The sequence below is a fragment of the Euphorbia lathyris genome, chromosome 5 (genome assembly GCF_963576675.1).
Source record: "Euphorbia lathyris chromosome 5, ddEupLath1.1, whole genome shotgun sequence".
In the NCBI taxonomy this organism is placed as follows: Eukaryota; Viridiplantae; Streptophyta; class Magnoliopsida; order Malpighiales; family Euphorbiaceae; genus Euphorbia; species Euphorbia lathyris.
Window position 1 is genome coordinate 4,971,192 of NC_088914.1, and position 24,042 is coordinate 4,995,233.

Sequence of the window (24,042 nt, forward strand, 5' to 3'; positions counted from 1 at the left end):
ACCAGGCTCGTCCACACACTGTCTGATATGGGATAGATTATCCCTGCATCCAGTAATTTAATTACTTCTGCCTTCACCACTTCCTTCATGTTTGGGTTTAGACGCCTCTGTGGTTGTGCTGAAGCTTTGTGAACTTCTTCCATCAATATGCGGTGAATGCATACCGCTGGACTGATTCCTTTGATATCAGAAATCTTCCATGCCAAGGCCTCCTTGTTCTGGCGAAGTATGGTCAGTAGTTGTTCTTTTTGTTCGGGTGTCAGTGCGGAGGAGATGATAATAGGAAGTTTATCTGGAGGATTTAAGAATGCGTATTCAAGATGAGAGGGGAGTGTTTTGAATTCGAGCACGGGTGGCTCTTCTATGGATGGTCTCATCACTGTTGTTGGTGTATTATTCAGAGGTTCAAAAAGAGGTCGTCGGTTTGCAAACATGACGGAATGAGTCGTCGTGTCTTCTTCGAATCTTTCTGCTTCCTCCTGTTCAGAGTGTAGGTGTTCCTGCAAAAAGATTTGCTCATCAACAGAATCCATAAAATAACAGGCATCATCACTAGATGGAGGGTGTTTCATGGCCTCATTCATTTTAAATACCACTTTTTGGTCGTGTATTTTTAGAATCAACTGTCCGTTTTGGATGTCAATTAGGGCCCTGCCGGTGGCTAGGAAGGGTCTCCCTAGAATGATTGGTACATGTACATCCTCGTCCATGTCCATGATGATAAAATCCATAGGTAAAATGAATTTATCGACTTTGACAAGGACGTCTTCCATGATCCCCATTGGGTACCTGATTGTTCTATCGGCTAATTGAATGGACATTCTAGTGAGTTGGGGTTCCCCTAATCCTAACTGTTTGTATATTGAATATGGCATCAGGTTTATGCTTGCACCTAAATCACACAATGCATTATCAATGTTAAGATTTCCAATGGAACAAGGAATAGAAAAACTCCCTGGATCTTTTAATTTCTGCGGTAGAGGTTCCTTGTTCTGCAAAATGGAAGAACAATCTCGATTCAACTGCACCAGCGCCACGTTTTCCAACTTCTTCTTGTTTTGAAGCAGTTCCTTCAAAAATTTTGCATACATGGGCATTTGGGCTAATGCTTCAGCAAACGGAATGTTGATGTGTAGTTTCTTGAACACTTCTAGGAATTTCCCGAATTGCTGGTCCATTTGTTGCTGCTTAAGCCTTTCTGGATACGGGATACGTGGCAGATACGCAGGTTCATCCTGATTCCCAAGGTTGTTCTCCTAGATCGAAGTTTGTTCCTTGGTCTTTTCTTGTTCTGCTGCGTCTGGTTGCGGCTTAGAGGTGGTAGGGAGTGATTTCATAGCTCGATCTGGTAGTTCTGTACCACTTCTTAGTGTAATAGCTTGGACTTCCTCTTTGGGGTTCACCTCTGTTTTGCTTGGAAGGACTCCCTTGTTTTTGGGTATGACTATGTTGGTGAGCTGATGGATCTGTGTCTCCATGTTCTTGAAAGAGTTTTGCGTTTGCTGCATGAATTGCATTAGCATGTCTTCCAATTTCTTATCCTCCCTTAGTTGGTTGTTCGTTTAGTATCTGCCCTGATTGTTCTTATTGGTCTGGTACTGTTGATTTGGTTGTTTGTCCGGTTGCTAGATCCAACCGAAGTTTGGATGATTCCTCCAGGCAGGATTGTAGGTGTTTGAATAAGGATTGAGTGGTCTCTGACTTGTTCCTGCAAAATCACATTGTTCTTGATTTGGACTAGGTTGGTTGCACAAACAATCAGCTGATCGATGCTTCCCTTCGCAGAAATCACATTGAACAACTTGCACATTGTTGACTGGAGCTGCGTTCATCCTGGTGAGTTGTCTGCTCAGGAGTTCAACCTGGGCGGTGAGTTTGGACACTTCGTCTGCTACATGTGAATTGGCTTCCCTTCTTCCATCTTCTCGGACAGAGTGCCATTTGTAACTGGTGTTGACCAATCTTTTGATCAATTCGTACAGTGCTTCTGGCTCGAGTTCCTCAAGATCCCCATTGGCCACTGATTCGAGTTGTATTTTGTGCACATTGGTAAGACCGTGATAGAAAGTTTGGATTTGCATCCACATGGGAATTTTGTGGTTTGGAACTTTCCGTAACAGATCTTTGTATCGTTCCCAGGCTTTAGACAATGACTCATCTTCTTGTTGTGCGAAGTGAGACACGACATTTTGTAGCTTGATGGCTTGTCTTGGTGGAAAATATTTGGTGAGGAACGCATTTGCCATTGCATCCCAAGTACTTATAGAACCTGGTTGAAGGCTCTTCATCCAGCTTTTGGCTTTGTCCCTTAAGGAAAAAAAGAACAGTTTGAGTCGGATGACATCGTTTGAGACCTCTCTGTTGGTTCTGAAGGTGTTATACATTGTGACAAAGTCCTGGATGTGAGAATTTGGATCTTCATTTGGTAGTCCTCCAAACTGAACAGCTGTTTGGAGCATCTGGATCATGAAGGCTTTCACCTCGAAGAGATTGTTGCCTTCCTCAGGATGAGTGTCCCTCTGTTGAAGGCTTTGAGTATTCCTTCATCCTGAGTGGAGGGTCAATACGTTGGTCTTCTTCGTCCATGTTGTCTCCTTGCTGTTCCTCCCTGTTCTCCAGTTGTTCTGGTTGAGGTCCCTTCGGTTGCCTTTCAGCTTCAGGGTGTTGCTCTATTCTGGGCTGATTTGGTTTCGTCAGCCTTTGCCTTGTTCTTATTCTCCTGATAGCGTTTCTTCGTCTGAGAGTTGCTTCGATTTCAGGATCAAGAGGAATAAGTGGGGCACCTGTTCTTCGCATACGCTAAGAACAAACGAATAGATCAAGTAGACCCATGCACACTAGAACAAACAGGTTAAACCGACTAATATACACTTTTGGAGAGAAATGTTTGGCTTTCCTATCCCCGGCAACAACGCCAAAAACTTGTTACCCTAGCAAGTGCACTAGGTCCAAGTAATAAAGTGATAAGTAGATATCGTCTCCACGAGGATAGAACAACCACACTTTTACTCCCATAAAAGTATGTATAGCCGAGTTTAAAAAGTAACCAAAAGCTTAAGGTGATTTGAAGGTGGTTTGTTGCAATATGATACGTAAAACAATCAAAGAGTTTAATTGAAATTCAGATTAGAAAATAACAGGTATACAGCATACACAAAACGGTTTCAGAACAGGCACTCCTCTCCTTGTTCATTAGGTGGGAACAGCTTTGGCTTAAGGTATCTTTCACGAAAATCGGTTGAGTCAGGTCTCCCTTGTTCCCAACGTTCTTTAAAAACAATCAAAATAAGTCTCATTGAGATTAATATATTTTTAAGCTTTAAGAACAGGAAAGCATTTAGTTGGAACAACTAAAACCCTTAACATTTAATCAATTACGTCTCCGTGTCATAATTAAATGTGCTCAATGAAAGTTCAGCTTTGCAAAGAGAGTCTCCTCGTGATTGCTCAGCTTAAAAATAGGTTAGCTACTCCTATTTATCGTTAATTACTCATTGAATAGCCAAGCCATACACACTTAATGAATTTAGAGAGGAATTAACCTGCCCTGTTTACCTATTTCTGCTCCGCTGCATACCTGCTTAGTGAATTACTCACTCATGATTGAATGAGATAAAACAAAACAACAATGAAGAAAACAACAATATATTAAAACACATAAAACAAAGTTTCACAACAAGGCTTCAGATCCGAAAATCTGAATGAATCACATACAAAATGAGGGCTCCTTAAATAGCCCGAAATTGTTCAGAAATCATTGTTCAAGCTATAATAAAATAAAGAAGATATGGCCTGACAGACTGTTCTGACAGTCAGGAACAGTCTGCAACACAGCAGTCCGCACATGCTTGATGATTTCTTCTGTGAGGGATGGTTGTTCTGCCTCTAGCATTAATTCTTCTTCCGGAAAGGTCTCCAATGATTCAAGGATGATTGATCAAGTTCTTCGGGTACAAATTGTTCCCATGAGTTCTTGTTCTCTTCCTTGTTCTTCGCTTGTCTGCACTCCTTTCCTGCTTGTTCACCGTGTGGATTCTGCTACCGAACATGTAGCTGCATTATCACAAACAATCTGCAAAAACAATGTATTATGAGAACAATATGTTGCATTATTGTTCGTTTATGCCCAAAATTGTTACAAAATATTATACACATTTTACACTTATCAGCCACCATAAAACACCTCTCTAAGGAAACACCCGCCTTTTACACAAGAAGGGTACGCTCGTGTCTCCGTTGCGCCAATCAAAGGTCTATAAAAGATGTATTCTTCTATTCCTAAGACACATTGAATACTTTATTCATTACCATTCTACTCTATCTCTTTATACTAACTTTAGCATTAGAGTTTTCAACGAGGCCACACACAACTTAAATACCCGTAAAGATATCGTTTTGGACACCTCCAATAAAATAATATGACATACAAATGGAATAAAATAACAAGATTCATAACTTAAAAGCGATTCCATTAAGGATATTATTGATCAAATTTGTCAATATTAAACCTCAAACTATTTACAATTTACAATGTTGAGTAAATTTGAACTAAATTGATAATAAAAGTATTTTTCTACCTTATCATTTTTAATTTAAAACTAACTCACCTAACCACCAAGGATATTCTAATAATGTAAAAACATGACAAACAAGAACAAGAATACATATAGAAATGAAAATCCCATCATATCTCAACTTAACTCTAATCTAAATCTTAATCTTAATCTGAATCTTAATCTCTGAAAAAGGAAGAAAGTAAACTCTGAAAACCCAACCAAAACCCAAAAGCAAAAGAAATCTTTTTTCTCCAATCTTTCTATCTTTCTATCCTCTTTGTTACCTCCGTCAATCTTTCCGCTTGATATGGACACACTTTTCATAAATTCACAGTTAAACCAAGAACAGCTCGAGCTCACACTACAGTAATAATGGTCAAAAGAAAGAGATAAAGAGAGAGAGAGAGAGAAACAGATATTTATATATATATAAATATCGATTTATATATATTAAAGTCTGCGTGTAAAACACAGTAGTGAAAGTATAAACGAACCCGAAGACAAAGCCGGCTCTCCTTTACGAGTCTCTTTTCATTGGATTTCAACCGATTTCTTTATTCTTTTATTATTGGTGTTCTTCTCAACTTGGATTCCTATGTTTTGACTCATCTGATCGGTACACCAATTTGATGGGATTTCTGTGAATTTGGGGGAATTTGTGATTTTGGAGTATGGGGGTTTGATTTGTTTGGGGGAGATTGAGGATTTGGAGTAAAAGGGGGAAAAAGATTGTTTCTCTTTTTTGAGTTTGAGAAAGATGGGGTGTTTTCCTTGTTTTGATTCTAAGGAGGAAGAGACTTTGAATCCACAGAAGGAATCTGATGATCGAAAGCAAAGCTTGGGGTTGGAATCTTCTAACATTGCCAAATTGTCATCTGGTTAGTTTTATTTTTCTATATTTGGTAATCAGTTTTTTTAATTTCGTTAATCATGTCATCACTTGATCTGATCTGGGTAGCTAACTTAGCTTCTGATGATGATGATCATGATTGATGATGATGATGATGATGATTTTGCCTTTTTGATTTTGTTATGTCATTTTGTACTTGATGATTGGGGCTTTTTTTTTTGAGGTTTAGAGTTTTGGGATTTTGTTTGTTGTAGACCCCACCTGGTTCTGTTTTAGGATTGAGGAAATGAGATTTTTTGTTCAATTTTAATCAAATTAGGTTGATCTGAGTAGTTGTTTGATGAGAAGATTAGAGAATTCTGTGTGTTGTTAGCTTAATTCTATTTTCGGGGATTGGGAATTTCGGCTCATTGATCTTTTTCTGTTGAAATTGGAAGATGATTTGCTGGTTTTGAATCTAGGAATCCAATCCGAATCTATGTATTGATGAATTGGTACTATTGTAATTATCAAAGGCACGCCTCAGGCTCAAGAGTCGTGCCTTTGTGAGCTTAGTGCCTTGCTGGAGGCTTCCTCGGGTGCAAAAGTTGCTAGGCTCTCCAGGCATGTAGCCCAAGAAGCCAAAAAGCGGGCTCTATTCAAGAGGTGCGCCTTGCTGGAGGTTGCCTTGGGTGCAAAGGTTGCTAGACTCTCCAGGCATGTAGCCCGGGAAGCCAAAAAGTGGGCTCTGTTCAAGAGGTGCGCCTTGCTGGAGGTTGCCTCGGGTGCAAAAGTTGCTAGGCTCTCCAGGCATGTAGCCTGAGAAGCCAAAAGCGGGCTCTGTTCACGAGGCGTGCCTTGCTGGAGGCCGCCTTGGGTGCAAAAGTTGCAAGGCTCCAGGCATGTAGCCTGCGAAGCCAAAAAGTGGGGGCTCTATTCAAGAGGCGCGCTTTTGTGCGCTTTTGTGTGCTTAGCGCCTTGCTGGAGGCTGCCTCGGGTGCAAATGTTGCTAGGCTCTCCAGGCATGTAGCCTGAGAAGCCAAAACACGGGGCTCTGTTCAAGAATCGTGTGCCTGAGCACATCTTTGTGAGCCTAGTGCCTTGCTGGTGGTGTGCCTAGGTGCAATTTGATAAGTTCGACAGTTTTTTTTCGGGTTCCAAGTTAGAAAGTGGCTGTTTCAATCTTAGCTCTTTCCTATGTATATCATCTACGGTTGAAGAAAGTGCTTACCATAATTATCAAAGGCACGCCTCAGGCGCAAGAGTCGTGCCTTTGTGAGCTTAGCGCCTTGCTGGAGGCTGCCTTGGGTGCAAAAGTTGCCAGGCTCCAGGCATGTAGCCTGAGAACCCAAAAAGCGGGCTCTGTTCAAGAAGTGCGTGCCTGAGAACATATTTGTGAGCCTAACGCCTTGCTGGAGGTGCGCCTAGGTGCAATTTGATAAGTTCGGCAGTTTTTTTTAGGATTTGGAGTTAGAAAGTGGCTGTTTCAATCTTAGCCCTTTCCTATCTATATCATGAATACCTCTACTTCAAGTGCTAGGCCTAGGCCGGGCTAAAGCACCATCTTATAGCGATCGAGAAAGAACTCCTATTGTTCGTAGAGACGAGGAGTAAGAACAATCTGACTTTGTAAATGAGTACCTTGAAGATGAAGAGAATGAGACTGAGAACCTTGTATATGAATTTGATGACTTTGACGAGTGATGAATACGGACTATAGAGACTTAAGTCTTGATGAATACGGACTATTAGTTAATTAACTTAGGATTTGATTGAACTTTTAGTCTTTATATTTAAAATTTTGTGACATGATCACGAAAGAGTTAGTAGTTAATTCAGAATTTATTTCATGCTAGAATTTACGATTAAATGATTTTGATATAGAATCTGACTATTTGTTGCATTTTAGCTACGTTGCATGAAAATGGAAACCGACACCGGAAAATGTTATTTCTTAAAAATTATAGCTAGGAAACGGTGATGGAAACGGAAAAGAAACCGAAACGGATATGAAACACATAAATGCTAATGAAGAAGAGTTTCCATACAACATTGCATTTCAGACATTATATATCGTTTTTATAGGCTTAATACATCGGGTCCCCCTTGTACTTAGCGAAATAATCCCGAACTTGAAATTTAAAGATGTCTCAATAGCCCTTTGAACTTGTTTAAATTAACCCATTGACCCTTTAAACGTGCTTAAAGTGATATGTGCTTCAACTTGCTTAAAGTGATATGTGCTTCAACTTGCTTAAAGTGATATACGCTTCAACTTACTTAATTCCTCCATTTACTCGGCCACGTAGGACTTAGAGGGTTAATCATGTCATTTTAAGCAAGTTCAGGAGGAATAACGAGACATTTTTATAGTTCAGAGGACCAATCGGATTACTTGGCCAAGTACAGGGGCCCCGATGTATTAAACCTTTTATATATAATTTTTTGTAGTTCGCTTTGTGTCCCTCACACGCTCGCCTCGAAATTCTTTGATTCACAGGAGCTGATAGACTCAAATCAAGAAGCAATATTGGAAGGTCAAAGAAAGAATTAATAATAAGTCCAAAGGATGGACCAGGCGGGAAAATTGCTGCTCAAACGTTCACCTTCCGCGAACTTGCTGCTGCAACAAAGAATTTCAGGCCAGAGTGTTTCATCGGAGAAGGCGGATTTGGACGAGTTTATAAAGGCCGCCTCGAGACCACCGGTCAGGTAACTTATCTTGTGCAGATTTTAGCCATTCCTCTTGTTCTTCATAAAATGTACCTTTTCCTCGCACAAAAGAGCGAAGATAGCAAGAATCTTGAATCTGAACTTCTCATGATAATTTAATTCGGTTTAGGACATGTTTGGTTCCGATAAACTGTTGCTGTTTATTGTTTACTGTTACTGTTTATCTGAACATATAAGTTAGTTGAAACTTAAACCGGAACTAGGACCCCGAGGCAAGCTCAATTGCGGTAGCATAATACTCTCCCCGTTTTTTTACATGTCGTTTAAGGTTTTTCATATATTAAAAAGTGGAGAGAGTAGTATTGTTTTTGAATCTAGACATTGAGTTCAAATTCATGATTTCTCGGTGAGGCAAACCGAATTGTTTGGTGGCTGACGAAGCAGTTTTTCACAGATTGAGGCAGAGTTTTCTGCTAAACTTTTTTTGCTCGTTGCAGGTTGTTGCTGTTAAACAATTGGATAGAAATGGGCTTCAGGGTAATAGAGAATTTCTGGTAGAAGTTCTGATGCTCAGCCTTTTACATCATCCTAACCTTGTTAACTTGATTGGCTATTGTGCGGATGGAGATCAAAGGCTTCTTGTTTACGAATTCATGCCTTTGGGATCGTTGGAAGATCATCTTCACGGTAATTGCTTTTCGCCTTTCTGAACTTGCGGGTTTTTTAAATTTTATTTCTCTGGTTGATTAGCTAAAACGAGAGCCTTCCATCGTTGGTAATCGAATACAATAGTATGGTTAAATCTGTTGGAGTATCCGTGTCTAAGATTAGAACTAACGGGGTTCGTTGCTATTAGTTACTAGCTATGTTACATGGAAACGGAAACGGAAAATCTTAGTGATAATTTCATAGTCCGGTTTGTCTATAATTACAGTGTCTTTCTTGTTCTCTTGTACATTATATAATAATGTAATGACCCGGTATTGAGAGGGTGGCATCGGAGTAGAAGATCCGACCAAGAAGCGGAGGTTGATGGAGGGGAGGAATGAACTGAATCCCATATCCGAAATAGAGAGCCAGTGATTGAGCTATATTAGTAAAGAGTGCTTCCAATATGTCCAAACACGTTTTAAAGCCGCGAGGCTTAGAGAATGGAACTTGTGCTAAAGCCGGCAATATCTATTTGGTACAATATCTCAGGACCGGGTCGGCATAGGCACACCAACTTCCGCCTCGCTTGTTCCTGAACCAACACATTGTACGTGGAGAGTTGTCTTTGATACCAATGGCAATAGTTCGGCCAAATACTATTTAGATATTGTCCGCTTCCTTTAGCCTTACGGTTTTAAAACACGTCTACATGTATTGAAAACATACTTTATTAATATAGCCAAGTCTTTCCCTCTCCATTTTCAGTGTGGGATTCAGTTCATTCCTGCCCTTTCTAGGGCTGCTCTTTACTCGGGTCTTCCACTCCGGCACCACCCCTAAGGACGGATATTTACAAATCTCGAGCTTTGTTTATTAGAGCTTATGAACAAGCCATTGTAGTTGGACTAAATTACCCTTGTGAAGAACTGCTTGTTGCTGAAAGTTTTGTGATTAACGTTAAATATGGGCCTAATACGTCTTTAGCCTTTTGTACTTGTCCAAAAAAGTCGACTTCCCCCTATACTTTGAAAAAGTTCTATTTACCCCTGAACTTGGTTAAATTGACAAATCGACTCTCTGAAAGGTACCTATTAGCCCATGAACTTTCTTAAAGTGACACATTTCAAAAATTTTCAAAATCTCTCCTAACTCTACCATGTGGATTTTAGGGGCTTAATAGGCCACTTTAAACAAGTTCAGGGAGTAAATTGAATATTTTAAAAGTATAGGGGGCGCAATTGACTTTTTTTGACAAGTATGGGGGCTAAGGATGTATTAAGCCTTAATTATGTATTCCATATATTTAAATATGATATAAATGGGCCAAAAATGATAATTGTGTTAAGTTGGTCGTGTTAGTCGGGTTGTTTCTGTAAATTGTATTATCGTATAAGATTTTGGATAATTCTTTGACTGATAGGTGTAAAAACATGGGATTAAGCATCATATTTGAGGAACACACGTTCAATTTGGCCCAATAACTTAGCTCACAGATCAATTTACCCCAAAATATACTTGGAATATCAATTTGGTCTATTTATTCAGCAGTTTTGCTCAAATTTGTCCGCAAGTAACATATGATTCGTGTTTTTTTTAAACGTTAATTGCTTATGGTGGCACGTGTCATTTTGAACTAATTTGACCAAAAATACCAAGTTGAAAGACCACATTGTAATGATATCAGAAGTTCATTTTGAGCCAGATTAAAATGATATTGGATCCATGTGCCATTTCAGCAATTATAAAGGGCTGTCTATTCGGGTTATTCTGTCATAATCTTGTTATGCTATTTATATATTTCATATGATTATATATATTATATATGCAGTAAATATGTGAATTGTGTGAAACGTGACATGTCAGTCGGGTTGTTTTTGTAAATCCTGTTATCGTGTCAAAAGCGGTAAAGTACATCCATGACCCTTGAATTATACCACTACTAACATTATGGCCCCTGAACTTCATGCTTGACGTAAAAATCGTTGAGCTTTACATTACAATAACATTAAACTCCAAATTAACAAAAATCCGTAAAATGGAATTAACAACATAATGACATGTACAAGTTTGATTACAAGATTGGCTTTTTTCGTCCATGCCACCATAAATTATGGTCAATACCTATTTTATCCTCATAATTTCATTAATGCGTTTAACGTTTTTTTTTATCAATTTGGACTTCAATATTACATTAATGTAAAGTTTAAGGATTTATATGTCAAGAAATGAAATTTAGGGCCATAATATTAATAGTGTTACAGTTCAAGGGTCATGAATGTAATTTTACCCATGTTGAAAATTCACACCCTAAAACTATTTTGGTGATATTCCTGATAAAGTGTCATTTCGGATTGTCATGTCATAATCTTTTTAATGCTATTTATATATTCTATACGATTACATATGATAAATATGCAGCAAAACTGTGAATCGCGCCAAAGGTGTCTTGTGAGTCAGGTTATTTTTTATAAATCGTATTGTCATGTTAAAAATTGACGCCCTACAAATTTTTCTTGGTGCTATTCCTGGTAAAGTGTCAATTCCATTTGTATAAACCCTTGTGGTGGGACCCCTCCCCTGACCCTCGCTTAGCGGAGACGCGTAGTGCACCGGGCCACCCTTTTTTTTATAGGGGCCCCTGATGTATTAAACATCTATTTCAGGTTATTACAATTGATTATACATAATATATAGGGATAATTCCAAAAATAACCCCAGTGGTTTGGCTGATTTGCAAATGAGTGCCTATGGTTTTTTTTTTGAAAAAAGAGGACCTAGGTTTTCGCCTATTAGCAAAACCAAGTACTTTTAGGTTGACACCGGCATTTTGACCGTTGATGACCTCAAACTAGAAAATTCCAAGAATTAAATTTGTTTAGTACCTCATTTACCATAGAATCTCGTTTTTTATTTTCCAAAATGTACTTTCTTTCTCCTAATCAAACAACACGAATTAAAGTTGTTTAAAATATCATCAATCTTGGAATTTTTTATTTTGAAGTCATCAACGGTCAAACTGACAGTGTCAACCTAAAAGTCCTTAGTTTTGCTAACAGACGAGAACCTCGGTTCTCTTTTTGCAACAAAAAAAAACCCACAAGTACCTATCTACAAATCGTTGCAGAGACCATAAAGGGCTGTTTTTGAAATTATCTCTAATATATATGCAGCAAAAATGCGAATCACGTCAAACCTGTCGTGTCAGTGTCAGTGTCAGTCGAGCTGCGTGTCAGTGTCAGTCGAGCTGTCTTTATAAATCGTGTGATAAATCGTGTACTACATCCTACAATTATTATTTTATAGTGGTATTCCTGGTGGGTGTTTGATAAAACAAAACAAATGGATGCAGATGTTCCACCAGATAAGGAGCCACTAGATTGGAACACAATAATGTGAATTGTGTCCAACGTGTCGTGTCAGTCGGACTATCTCTGTCGTGTCAGTCGGGCTGTTATTAATGGACATAATTAATGAGCTGTTCGCTAGCGAATTCATAAACAAAATTAACGAGCTGCTTGTGAACAAGCTGGATATCCTCAATTTTCTAACGAGCCGAGTATGAGCAGGTCAAAACTCGGCTCGATTACTGCTCTAATCTCCACTTCTTATGTGCATCATTATCACTCAACGGCAACAAATCAATGACAAGTGTGAACATTATTTATTGTCTTTCACATGTGTACGTGTCTTTAATTTGTTATTGATTGAGTGAATCACATCAAACGTGAATCGCGTCAAGCAAATGCAGTCGTGTCGTGTCACTCGGGCTGTCTTCATTCCTGATAAGGGTATTTGATAAAACAAAACAAATGGATGCAGATGTTCCACCACATAAGGAGCCACTAGATTGGAACACAATAATGTGAATTGCATCAAACGTGTCGTGTCAGTCTGACTATCTCTGTCGTGTCAGTCGGACTATCTCTGTCGTGTCAGTCAGGCTGTCATCAACGGACATAATTAATGAGCTGTTCGCGAGCGAAGTTTATAAACAAAATTAACGAGCTCCTCGTACTTTTTTTTGTGAACTTCCTTGTACTTTTTTAGTTTTAGACAAGTACATGGGGCTAAAGATGCATTGAGCTTTTTTTTAATGTTATTTATATATTCTATACAATTGATTATGCATAATGCGAATTGCGTCAAATGTGTCGTGTCAGTCGGCCTGTCATTAATGGATATAATAAGGGATAAAGGTACCAAAATAGGTCTATGGTTTTTGAAAAAGTATCAATTTAGGCTTCACGTACAAAATAACACCAATATAGGCTTAGCGTTTAAAAAATGGTACCAATTTAGGCCTCGATAATGGAACGTAACACATCATTCAGAACTTAACTGATTAATATGAATGATGTGTGACGTTCCGTTATCGAGACTTAAATTGATACCTTTTTGAAACGTTAAACCTATATTGGTGCTATTTTGTACGTGGGGGGGCCTAAATTGATACTTTCCCAAAAATCATAGGCCTATTTTAGTACCTTATCCCATATAATAATGAGCTGTTTGCGAACGAAGTTTATGAACAAAATTAACAAGCTACTCGCGAGTTTGATGTTGAGCTCGAGCTCGTCAATTTTCTAAGCCGAGCATGAGCAGGCTAAAACTTGGCTCGATTACAGCTCTAATCTCCACTTCATATGTGCGTCATGTTATCACTCATCGGCAACAAATCAACATTTTTTTTATTGTTTTTCACATGTGTATACATCTCTTTAATTTGTTATTAATTGAGTGAATCGCATCAAATGTGAATCGCGTCAATCGTGTGGTGTGAGTCGGGCTGTCTCTATCGTGTCAGTCGGGGTGTCATTAATGAACATAATTAATGAATTGTTTGCGTGCGAAGTTCATGAACAAAATTAACGAGCTGCCCATGAACAAGCTCGATCTTATCAATTTTCTAATGAGCTGAGTATGAGCAGGCTAAAACTCGGCTGTACTACTGTTCTAATCTCCACTGCTTATGTGCGTCATGTTATCACTCATCGACAACATATCAAGGACACTGAACATTTTCTATTGTTTTTCACATGTGTACACGTGTCTTTAATTTGTTATTAATTGAGTGAATCGCGTCAATCGTGTCGTGTGAGTCGGGGTGTCTTTGTTCCTGATAAGGGTGTTCAATGCAAAATGCAGATGTACCACCAGATAAGGAGGCACTAGATTGGAACACAAGAATGAGAATAGCAGCAGGAGCAGCAAAAGGATTAGAGTACTTACATGATAAAGCAAACCCACCAGTAATATACAGAGATTTCAAATCATCAAACATATTATTAGAAGAAGGATTTAACCCAAAACTATCTGATTTTGGGCTAGCAAAGTTGGGTCCAACTGGTGACAAATCACATGTTTCAACAAGAGTTATGGGTACTTATGGCTATTGTGCTCCTGAATATGCTATGACTGGACAATTGACTGTTAAGTCTGATGTTTACAGCTTTGGTGTTGTCTTCTTGGAACTTATTACTGGCCGTAAAGCTATTGACAGCATTCGTCCACATGGTGAACAGAATATGGTCACATGGGTAAGTTTTACAACCTCTTCTTTTTTTTTGGCCCCATTTCTTGTCTTGTCTACCTTTTTTTGTGTCTGGGGTTAAATGGATGATTTAATGAATGGTTATGTTGCACGGAAACGGAATAAAAATAAAAACACGGAACGGGAATGGTTGGTAGGGTGTGCATTATTTGGTTAAAACCCCAATTACCGAATCCGATTTGGTGTAGATTTATGTGTATTTCGGTATTTGGTTCGGCAAAAAATGTGAAAAGGCCGAACTGAATTGAATCAATTCGGTTTAAATGGAAATGAAAACACGAGAATGGTTGGTAGGGTGTGCATTATTCGCTTAAAACCTGTCATGGAACCAATTGAACTAAAAGCTCAAGCTGATAGTTAAAGGTCCACTTTATATTAATATCTGACACACCTCCACACGCGAATGCCCACTCGACTTGAAGCGTGCACAACACAGGCCCACATTACCATGTCCTGCAAATAACTCATCAAATGGGGCTATCAGGAATCGAACGCTGGACCACTTGGTCACACTGGTATTAGAGCCCGTGTGACCAAGTGGTCTTGGGTTTGATTCCTGCCAGCCCCATTTGTTGATTTAATTGTAGGACATGGTAATATGGGCCTGTGTTGGCACGCTTCAAACCCAGTGGGCATTATTCGCTTAAAAATGTGAAAAGGCCGAACTGAATTGAATCGATTCGGTTTAAATGCATGCACAAATGGCTATGTTGCTTGGAAATGGAAATGAAAACACGGGAATGGTTAGGGTGTGCATTATTCGCTTAAAACCTGTCATGGAACCAATTGAATTAAAAGCTCAAGCTGATAGTTAAAGGTCCACTTCATATTAATATCTGACACACCCTCACACGCGAATGCTCACTGGACTTGAAGCGTGCACAACACAGGTCCACATTACCATGTCCTGCAAATAACTCAACAAATGGGGCTGTCAGGAATCGAACCCTGGACCACTTGGTCACACTGGTATTAGAGCTAGTGTGACCAAGTGGTCTTGGGTTCGATTCCTGGCAGCCCCATTTGTTGATTTAATTGTAGGACATGGTAATATGGGCCTGTGTTGGTACGCTTCAAGCCCAGTGGGCATTCGCGTGTGTCAGATATTAATATGAAGTGGACCTTTAATTATCAGCTTGAGCTGTTGGTTAAAACGAGTCAATGACAAAACTGAACTGATTCGGTGCGGTTTTTTGACATTTTGGTTCGGAATTGATGTAAATTTAGGTGGATTTTGGTATTTGGTTTGGAATGGCTATATGGTTGATTGATCCAATTCGGTTTGTTTTTTGACATTTTGGTTCGGAATCGGTGTAGATTTAGTTGTGTTTCGGTATTTGGTTAGACAAAAAATGTGAAAAAGCCGGGCCACTTAACTTCATCCTTATTAATATTAGGGTAAATAATTTTTTATTCCTTACATTTTTAATTAACATACTTTTTAGTCCTTATATTTTAATAAAACACTGTTTAGTCTTTTACTTTTGTTCTATTCAACAGTTTAGTCCCTTATTGAGGGACTAAACTGTTGAATAGAACAAAAGCAAAGGACTAAACAGTGTATTATTAAGGTACGAGGACTAAACAATGTCTTAAGTAAAAATGTAGGGACTAATAAATTATTTATCCTTAATATTACGGCACTCAACTTTAAAACCTAAAATAAAACTCATTCAACTTTGTAGTTATTAACATAAGTCATTCAACAGTAACATTGTCTTTTTTTTCTTTTTTATCACTCCTTTTGGCCCCATCTTTCTTTTCTTTTCTTGTCTACCCTTTTGTCTGTGGGGTTAAATGGATGCATTAATGAATGGCTATGTTGCACGGAAACGGAAATAAAAACACGGGAATGGTTGGTTGGTGGGGTGTAAAAAAGTGATTTGTTAGCTCCTGAACTTGCTTAAAATGTACACATTTCAACTTTTTCAAAATATCTCCTTACTTTGCCACACGGATTTTAGGGGTTAATAGATCACTTTAAACAAGTTCAGAGGGTAAATTAAGCATTTTTAAAAATGGGAAATGATATTTGTATTTTTTTTTTTAGAAAACGTAAAGTCGGGGAAACTGAAATGGAAACCAAGAAATGATGTTTATAAAAAAGATAGGAAATCGAAACACGGGGAAACATATAAATAAAGGAAACGTACAAAACTAAACCCAGTGTTTGGGCCGATTTGAAAACAGAGTCTCGTGATTTAACAGTTTACATAGAGGGTCTGAGGTTTGTGAAGTTTTCAGTTAAAAGATGGGAGTCAATTTTTCGTTTAAATAATATTTTTGGTTTAGTTAATTTACAAAGTCAGACTTTATATATGGGATAGTTTGCAAAGTCGGTTTTTTTTTTAATTGCTCTGGCTAAATAGTTACAACAATAATTTTTCACGGAATGGCCGAGTTTGTAATTTGCACAAAGCGCGGACCCCGTTTGCAAACTTGTAAACCACGTGACTATCTTTGCAAATCGACCTATTTTTGTACTTTTCTTATAAATAATAAAAGTAGGCTTAATATACCAGGCTCCTCTTGTATTTGGCCTCAAAAACCAATTGACCTCTTGAATGTGAAAATTTCTCATTAGCTCCTTAAATTTTCTTACAATGAGCTACTAGGCCCTTGAACTTTATAGCAGTGATACTTCAAAGCTGTCTTTTATTCTGCCATGTAGTGCTAGAGGGTTAAATCATATCACTTCAAGCAAGTTCAGGGATTAACGAGACATCCTGAAAGTTGAGGGGCCAATCAGTTTTTTGGCCAAGTTCAGGGGCCTTTCATATATTTAGCCATAAAAATATAAGGGTATATATATAAATTTTTAAAATTATAAGCGTGTATTTTTAATTTTGTTTTTATATATATACATTAAAAGAAAATTATATACAAGTCACATAATAGAGGGAAAAAATATATTTTTTTGAAAGTTTGTATAAAGATGATCTAGAAAATAATAGGAATTACTTCTGTGATTATCATTGATATTCTTCTAAATACACAGTACATCCTACGAAACAAGTTTCCAATCACGAAAACTGAAATGCTTTAAAATTAATGTTTCCGTGCAACATGGACTAATGCTCATCAAACTTATGAAAATATTTCGCTATGAACACGGGAAATTAATTCGGATTAGAAAACTTGTAATTGCTGAATTAAGGGTCAAAATGGTTTCTAGAGTAAACCGAATCTTAGGTATTAACTCGGCCCTAAACTTGACAACATTTGACAAATTAACTCAAATATTATCAAACCCTCTCCGTGCTAGTAACGCTCTTGACTGTGAGAAACAAAAGGGCTAGCGTTTTGTTTCTCACAGTTAAGAACGCGGCTAATTTGTCAAATTGATCATATCTATCGATTTTAAGCGCTATTTTGACCCTTAATTACATAATCGTTATTGTCGTGTCCTCAAAGTTATGAACTCTACTTCTCGACCAATAAAATTGAAAGAGATCATATTATCGGAAAAATTGATGAGGGATTTTCGGTTTTAGGATTTGGTTATTGTATATGGAGCCTCTCTTTTGTAGATGATATGACATGTTGACTTGCGAGTCTAGTTTTTCGACTTCCGATTGATTGAGATCCGAAGTTTATGTTCGACTTTAATGGCACCACAATAGAGAATTAAGATTTGGCTTTTCTTTCAATTAAAGTCTATGTTCCGGCTAATAATGAAACGGCTTGGTTTTAGGATTATGTTAATGTAGATGAAGCGCGTTTTATGTACTAGAAATATCGTTTGACATGGCTCGGTAACACGATATTATGAGATATGATGTGGATTAGCTGTTCAGTCTCTTGTTGACTGAAATGCGGAATGTACGACTTTAATGAAACGGCAAATGGAATTATGAACTTTTTTAGCTTGGATTTATCATTCGTGATTGTTGCGAAACATTTGCACGAATTCGATGTTGCGAAACATTTGTCCGTGTCTTTGTAAAGATTGCGAAATGTTGATAGCTTTTGCGTATATGCAGGCTCGTCCGTTATTCAATGACCGGAGGAAGTTCTCGAAATTGGCTGATCCGCAATTGCAGGGGCGATATCCGATGAGGGGACTCTACCAAGCATTAGCCGTGGCTTCAATGTGCATCCAAGAACAGGCAGCTGCACGGCCTCTCATCGGGGACGTGGTCACTGCTCTTTCTTATTTAGCAAACCAAAGCTATGAACCGCATACCGGGCATGGCTACCGAGGTGGTTCTGGAGAGAAAGAAGAGAAAAGAAGTAGAGACGACAGAGGTGGACAGTTGTCTAAGAACGAAGAAGGTGGAGGATCAGGACGGAGATGGGATCTAGACGGGTCCGAAAAAGAGGATTCTCCGAGAGAAACAGCGAGGATGCTAAACCGCGATTTAGATAGAGAACGAGCTGTTGCTGAGGCGAAAATGTGGGGCGAAAATTGGCGAGAAAAAAGAAGACTAAGCGCTCAAGGTAGTTTCGATGGCACTAACGGGTAGCAGCCTAGTACCGCAATTATCATTCCTTCGGCTCGCGCGACTTAGTCACCACCGGACTCACGAAGATGCACTCGATGCTCAATCTTCGAGCTGGTCTGGTCGGGTCTGCCGATATATTTTTAACTCGTATTTCTCATTTCTTCGGTTCTCCGTTTGTCGAAAACTTAGAGCGGGTAAATTTTAATGAAGAAGAAAATCAAAATTGAGAGTGTACATTATATCTGCTAGAAGAGCAAGAGAAGAACAAGATTTTTTTTTTTTCTTTTTCTGTTGCTTTTTATTTGAGGGTAAAAATGTCCGGTGTCCTGTTCTGCTTGCTCTTGTAGGTTTTTACTGAGCAAAAAAAAACGTTTCTGATGTCTCTATTTTGTATTCTTCTTCATTGAAAATTTATCGAGTTAATTACGTCTATGGTTCTCCAAGTATTACGAATAGAATAAAAATATCGTAAATTTTAATTTCTTAACGAGAAAGTAGTTGCCTTTTAATTTTGGTTTTATTCGGTATTTTTGCACAGTAATCGCATTCGCCGGAAATATCAAGTGTTTGGCGAGAAATATCATGTGGATGACAGGTTAGCAAAATTTTGATGGAAATATAGGAGTAAATTATACCTTTATTTATTTTTACGGTATGATTATTGAACCTCAAAATGTAACACAAATCGCTTAATTTTATATATTATTTTTAATATTATGATCATTAAACTTCAATTAATGTTTTAAAATGATCGTTGATGATTTTAAAATATAGAATTTTAAAAATTGATGATATTTTAAGTGAGTAATTCTTCAAAATTTTGTTTTGATGCTATTTAGACGTTGTGGTGATTTTGGAAAATAAAGAATATGGTTTTGAACAACTTTAATTTTTGAACATTTTCACTTTGAGGTCATCAACGGTAATTTTGAAATGTTAATTGAAATTTAGTAGTTACAATGTTAGAAAATATAAAATTGAGTGACTTTTATATTACATTTTAAAGTCTAGTGATCCGACTGTGGAAATGAATGAAGTTTCGTAGCCATTGGTATATTTTACCTGGATATATATATTCTATATGGCGATATTTTGATGATGTGTCATTTACATCATCAACCTACCAAAACAAGTCTCAAGATTTTTGAGAAAGAGTTAATTTAGTCTTCACGTATCAAAAAAAAATTATAATTTAAGTTTCAAATTTTGTCGAATGGTACAATTAAATTAACCATTCTACACCTAAGCCTCACAAATTTCAATTTCAATATCACTTTCATCTTTTATAATAACAAACTAACAAACATTGTCTTTTAATGTGTCATTTGATAAATGTTAAGACTGAAATTGTGCAGTTAAATTGACTCTTTTCCAAAAAAAAAAAAAAAAACTCGAGACTATTTTGATACCTTATCCTAATTTTAAAATGTAATTTTAAACGGTTTTAGAAAAACAGTTAAACTACACCCATGGTCCTCCTACTTAAACTCTTTTTATATTTTATCCTATCAACTTAATTTTGCAACAAAAAAAAAATTTAAACTTCATTAAAATGTAACACAAAAGTCCAATTTTAATAGGAATTATCAAAATATATAGCTAATGATTTTTTTGTCCTAGATAACTTTGATTATATATATATATATATACATATATATATTTGGCACATTTATAACCCTCATCAACATTAAATAAAGTGAAATATATATTCTACTTTTAATTAATATGAACTTTCTTTTTCCAAAATGAAGTTTATAAGTAATTTTTTTTTTATAAAATGAAGTTAACGAGCCAAATTATAAAAATAGACTAAGTTAAAGGATCATTGGTGTAATTTACTTTATAAACCGAATTGAATATCTCATCTTACATTATTGATAATCACAATGCTTGTTACAACCATCTCCAAAAATTTGTACCAATATATATTAATAATGATATTATGATGTTTCATAAAAATGAAAATTAAGTAATGAAAGTATAAATATTGAATACTGAATATTATAAATGCTGAAAGTATTATATAGTGTAACTGTTTGATAAATATTAAAAATAAATTTGAATTTAATAGTATTAGTAGATATTAAAGCAGCATAGTTCAATTGGTACACCTCTGGAATCAGCAGTGGGAGATTGTAGGTTCGAACCCATCTTCTTATAGAAAAACCCTCATAAAAACCCAAATCGCCAAGAAATGTAGAATGGTCCTTACTTGCAGCTCATAACCTATCAATATGGAAGTAATTAGGGGCGATTTCAGTATTTTAGAGGCTCTAGGCCAAACTTTCATATATTATTTCTGTGATAAATTTAAATTAACAAAAATAAAATTTAATTAACTCTTGACTGGATCATGAAGAACTAAATAAAGATCAATCTTTTAGAAAATTTACAGAGAATAAAATAGTTAGAAGCTATGTTATTGTTGGTAAAGGCAAAAATAAACTTTATAATTTGACCTTTTCGCAAACACAGTGCAACGGTTTTGAAACTTCCAAATAGAGGTTTGTGGTCTGTGCAGTTTTACAAACTCGTACATTCCGTGAAAAAAAGTAATCGGAATTAACCCAAGATGGGAGCGATTTATAGCAATTGAAAATGATGACTTTGTAAATTACCCAACATATAAAGTCTGATTTTACAAATTAATTATACCACAAATATTTTTTGACTGAAAAATTGACTTGTAAATCTTTTAACTCCAAACTGCACAAAGCACATGACTGTGTTTTCAAATCAGAAAATACACAATACAAGAAAAACGTAAAAGATATGAAAAATAAGAAAACATGAAAAACACATAATAAAACGTAGATTATTGGGAAATACAGCAAACCAGAAAAATGAAGAATACGGAAAAAAACGAGAAAAACAGTGAAAATGGAAAAAACGTAAGATTCACGTCCGAATCATGGGATAAGGTACCAAAATAGACCTAAGGTTTTCGGTGGAGTATCAATTTAGATTTCACGTACAAAATAGAATTAATGCATGCTTAATGTTTATAAAATATTATCAATTTAGACATCGGTAACGAAATCTGACATGCCATTTATGCAATTGAAGTGTGTTGGGTATACATCCCAAGTCACACATTGGAAAGATACAAGGGAGTTGCATAGTTTATAAAGAAGTTCACCAACTACATTAGTATGAGGCATTTTGAGAAGGAGCCCAAAAACAAATCCATACGGGCTTGGCCCAAAGCGGATAATAACATACTAATGGTGGAGCTGTTGGTGAACTTATGGACCCTATAAAATGGTTTTTGCAAAACTTGAAGCAACAATTACAAATAGGTAACGATCGTAAACTACATAATATGAATTTTATATCATGTTTCATTATCCAAGTCTAAATTAATATTATTTTATAAAAAGTAATGTTTTATATGGGAAACCCAAATTGATACTGTTGTGGATTTCCATAATATTGATTTGAATGCAAGGATTGGTATGTATATAACAAAATTATTGCCTAGTATAAAAAATAAAAAGTGGTGTTTAATCCAAGTTGCATAAAATACCTTCGTACAATAATTAAATTAAATTAAATACACTTTATAAAAATTTAGAAGGCCTGAGGACTATTAGTACACATTCAAAGTTCAGAGGGTCAATCAAGTTTTTTTGGATAAGATCAGGAGGCGGTTGATATATTAAGTGATTAACACACAATTAATCATGTCTAAAATCATAAAACATGAAACAAACATCATAATCACATCAATCTAATGACAAACTATGAAGATTAGTTTCACGATATGAATACCTCTTGTAGAATTCCCAAATAGAAACTCTAATTGAATCACAATCACATCAACCTAATGACGAACTATGAAGATTAGTTTCACGGTATGAATACCTCTTGTAGGATTCCCAAGTAGAAACTCTGATTGTCAATCACAAAGAAGAAATCCGAGAGATGAGAGGAAGCGTTTTCTGTTTTTTAGAGCATCTTCAATAGAGGGTGCTTGGAAGAGTGCTTGGTGATGTGACAATTGTTTTAGCAACTTTCAAAAGGTAACCCGCCATCTATTTGAGTAAGGGTAGTTGCTTAGCAAGATTACCACTTTTCGACAACATTGCTTTAAGGTTGCCAAACTTTTTTTAATATAAAAAAAGTGATTTATTTGATTACTACTGATGTATATTTTTTAGGAGTCTTTCTCATTTCACTATTGGTTGATAATATTTATAATTAAAATAAATTATATATAAAGTAATGATTAATAGGGCCATTGTGGCAACTTTTAAAGTTGCTTATTATTGAAACATTTTTTTTTAACAAAAGTAGCCAAGAATGATGTGGATAACTAAGTTAATAAAATATTATATTTTAATATGATGTGTTAAGTTTTGACACTCTTTAAAGTAACCTCTATTAGGGATGCTTTTAGTATTACTGTAATTAACCTTGAAAAAGAACGTTTCTTTTTCTTTATATACAGAATGAAAAGTCACGATTAAAAGTCATGTCTTTTCATTCAATCAGACCGGGTTCCATAAAGAATGACCCACCCATAATTAAGGCGGTAATCGAGCCGATCCAAACTTTGACCTGCTCAAGTTTGGCTCGCTATAAAATAAACGAGCTCGAGTCCGAGCCGAGCTTTGGCTTGCTCAACGAGCTCGAGTCCGAGCCGAGCTTTGGCTTGCTCAACGAGCTCGAGCCGAGCTTCGAGCTTGTTTCAAGCGCAAAATCCTCTTTGGACTTGGTTCATTAAGAAAATTATCTAACCATGAATGGTTTGTGAGTAAATCGTTAATTATATTTGTGAAGTTTTCTTGCAAATAACTCTTTAATTGTGTACATAAACAAGCTCACAAGCAAAGTTCGTGAATAAATAAACAAGATGTTTACAAATAGTTCGTCTATTACTCATTTATTATGTTTGTGAACGAACTCATCTAACAACAAATGAAATAATATTAAGTTTAGATATTATTGTGAACTAACACAAAACTATATAGTTTTCTACAAAACTAAAATTTGTTTATAAATGTTCTAATCGAGCTTTCGAGCCGAGCTTTGGCCTGCTCAAACTCGGCTCGTTTACAGACGTACCCACAATATCCAACGCTCAGTAACTCTCCCTAGCCGTGCCCCTACCTTATTATTATTACAGATACCTTATCATATAATAGTGATAATTACGTTACATATATGGTGAAATATTGATTCATACAAATTTGCAACAAGTTCCAAAAAATTGGACTTACATATTATTGTAATGTAATTTTCACACATATGGCCCCTCTATCATTTTCTAAAATTTAATATGAAAAGATAACATTGAGGGCCATATATTTGATCATGTAACGTAATTATCAATAC

At 36.5% G+C, this 24,042-nt stretch overlaps 1 protein-coding gene across 1 annotated transcript; it reads left to right on the top strand.

Moving 5' to 3' along the window:
- The first annotated feature begins 4,724 nt into the window (after window positions 1-4,724).
- On the top strand, window positions 4,725-19,148 carry LOC136228998 (serine/threonine-protein kinase PBS1). The gene is made up of 5 exons (XM_066017529.1): window positions 4,725-5,434; window positions 7,886-8,097; window positions 8,556-8,745; window positions 13,855-14,246; window positions 18,244-19,148. Exons 1-5 carry the CDS (start codon window positions 5,314-5,316, stop codon window positions 18,724-18,726), a joined length of 1,398 nt encoding a protein of 465 aa, XP_065873601.1. The 5' UTR covers window positions 4,725-5,313; the 3' UTR covers window positions 18,727-19,148.
- Window positions 19,149-24,042: the final 4,894 nt, after the last annotated feature.

Bases quoted from the DNA above. Each gene is read 5' to 3' on its own strand.
- LOC136228998 (XM_066017529.1), top strand. From the start codon at position 5,314: ATGGGGTGTTTTCCTTGTTTTGATTCTAAGGAGGAAGAGACTTTGAAT. The intron at 5,435-7,885 runs GTTAGTTTTATT...TTTGATTCACAG, and splicing joins CATTGCCAAATTGTCATCTG to GAGCTGATAGACTCAAATCA. The intron at 8,098-8,555 runs GTAACTTATCTT...TGCTCGTTGCAG, and splicing joins GCCTCGAGACCACCGGTCAG to GTTGTTGCTGTTAAACAATT.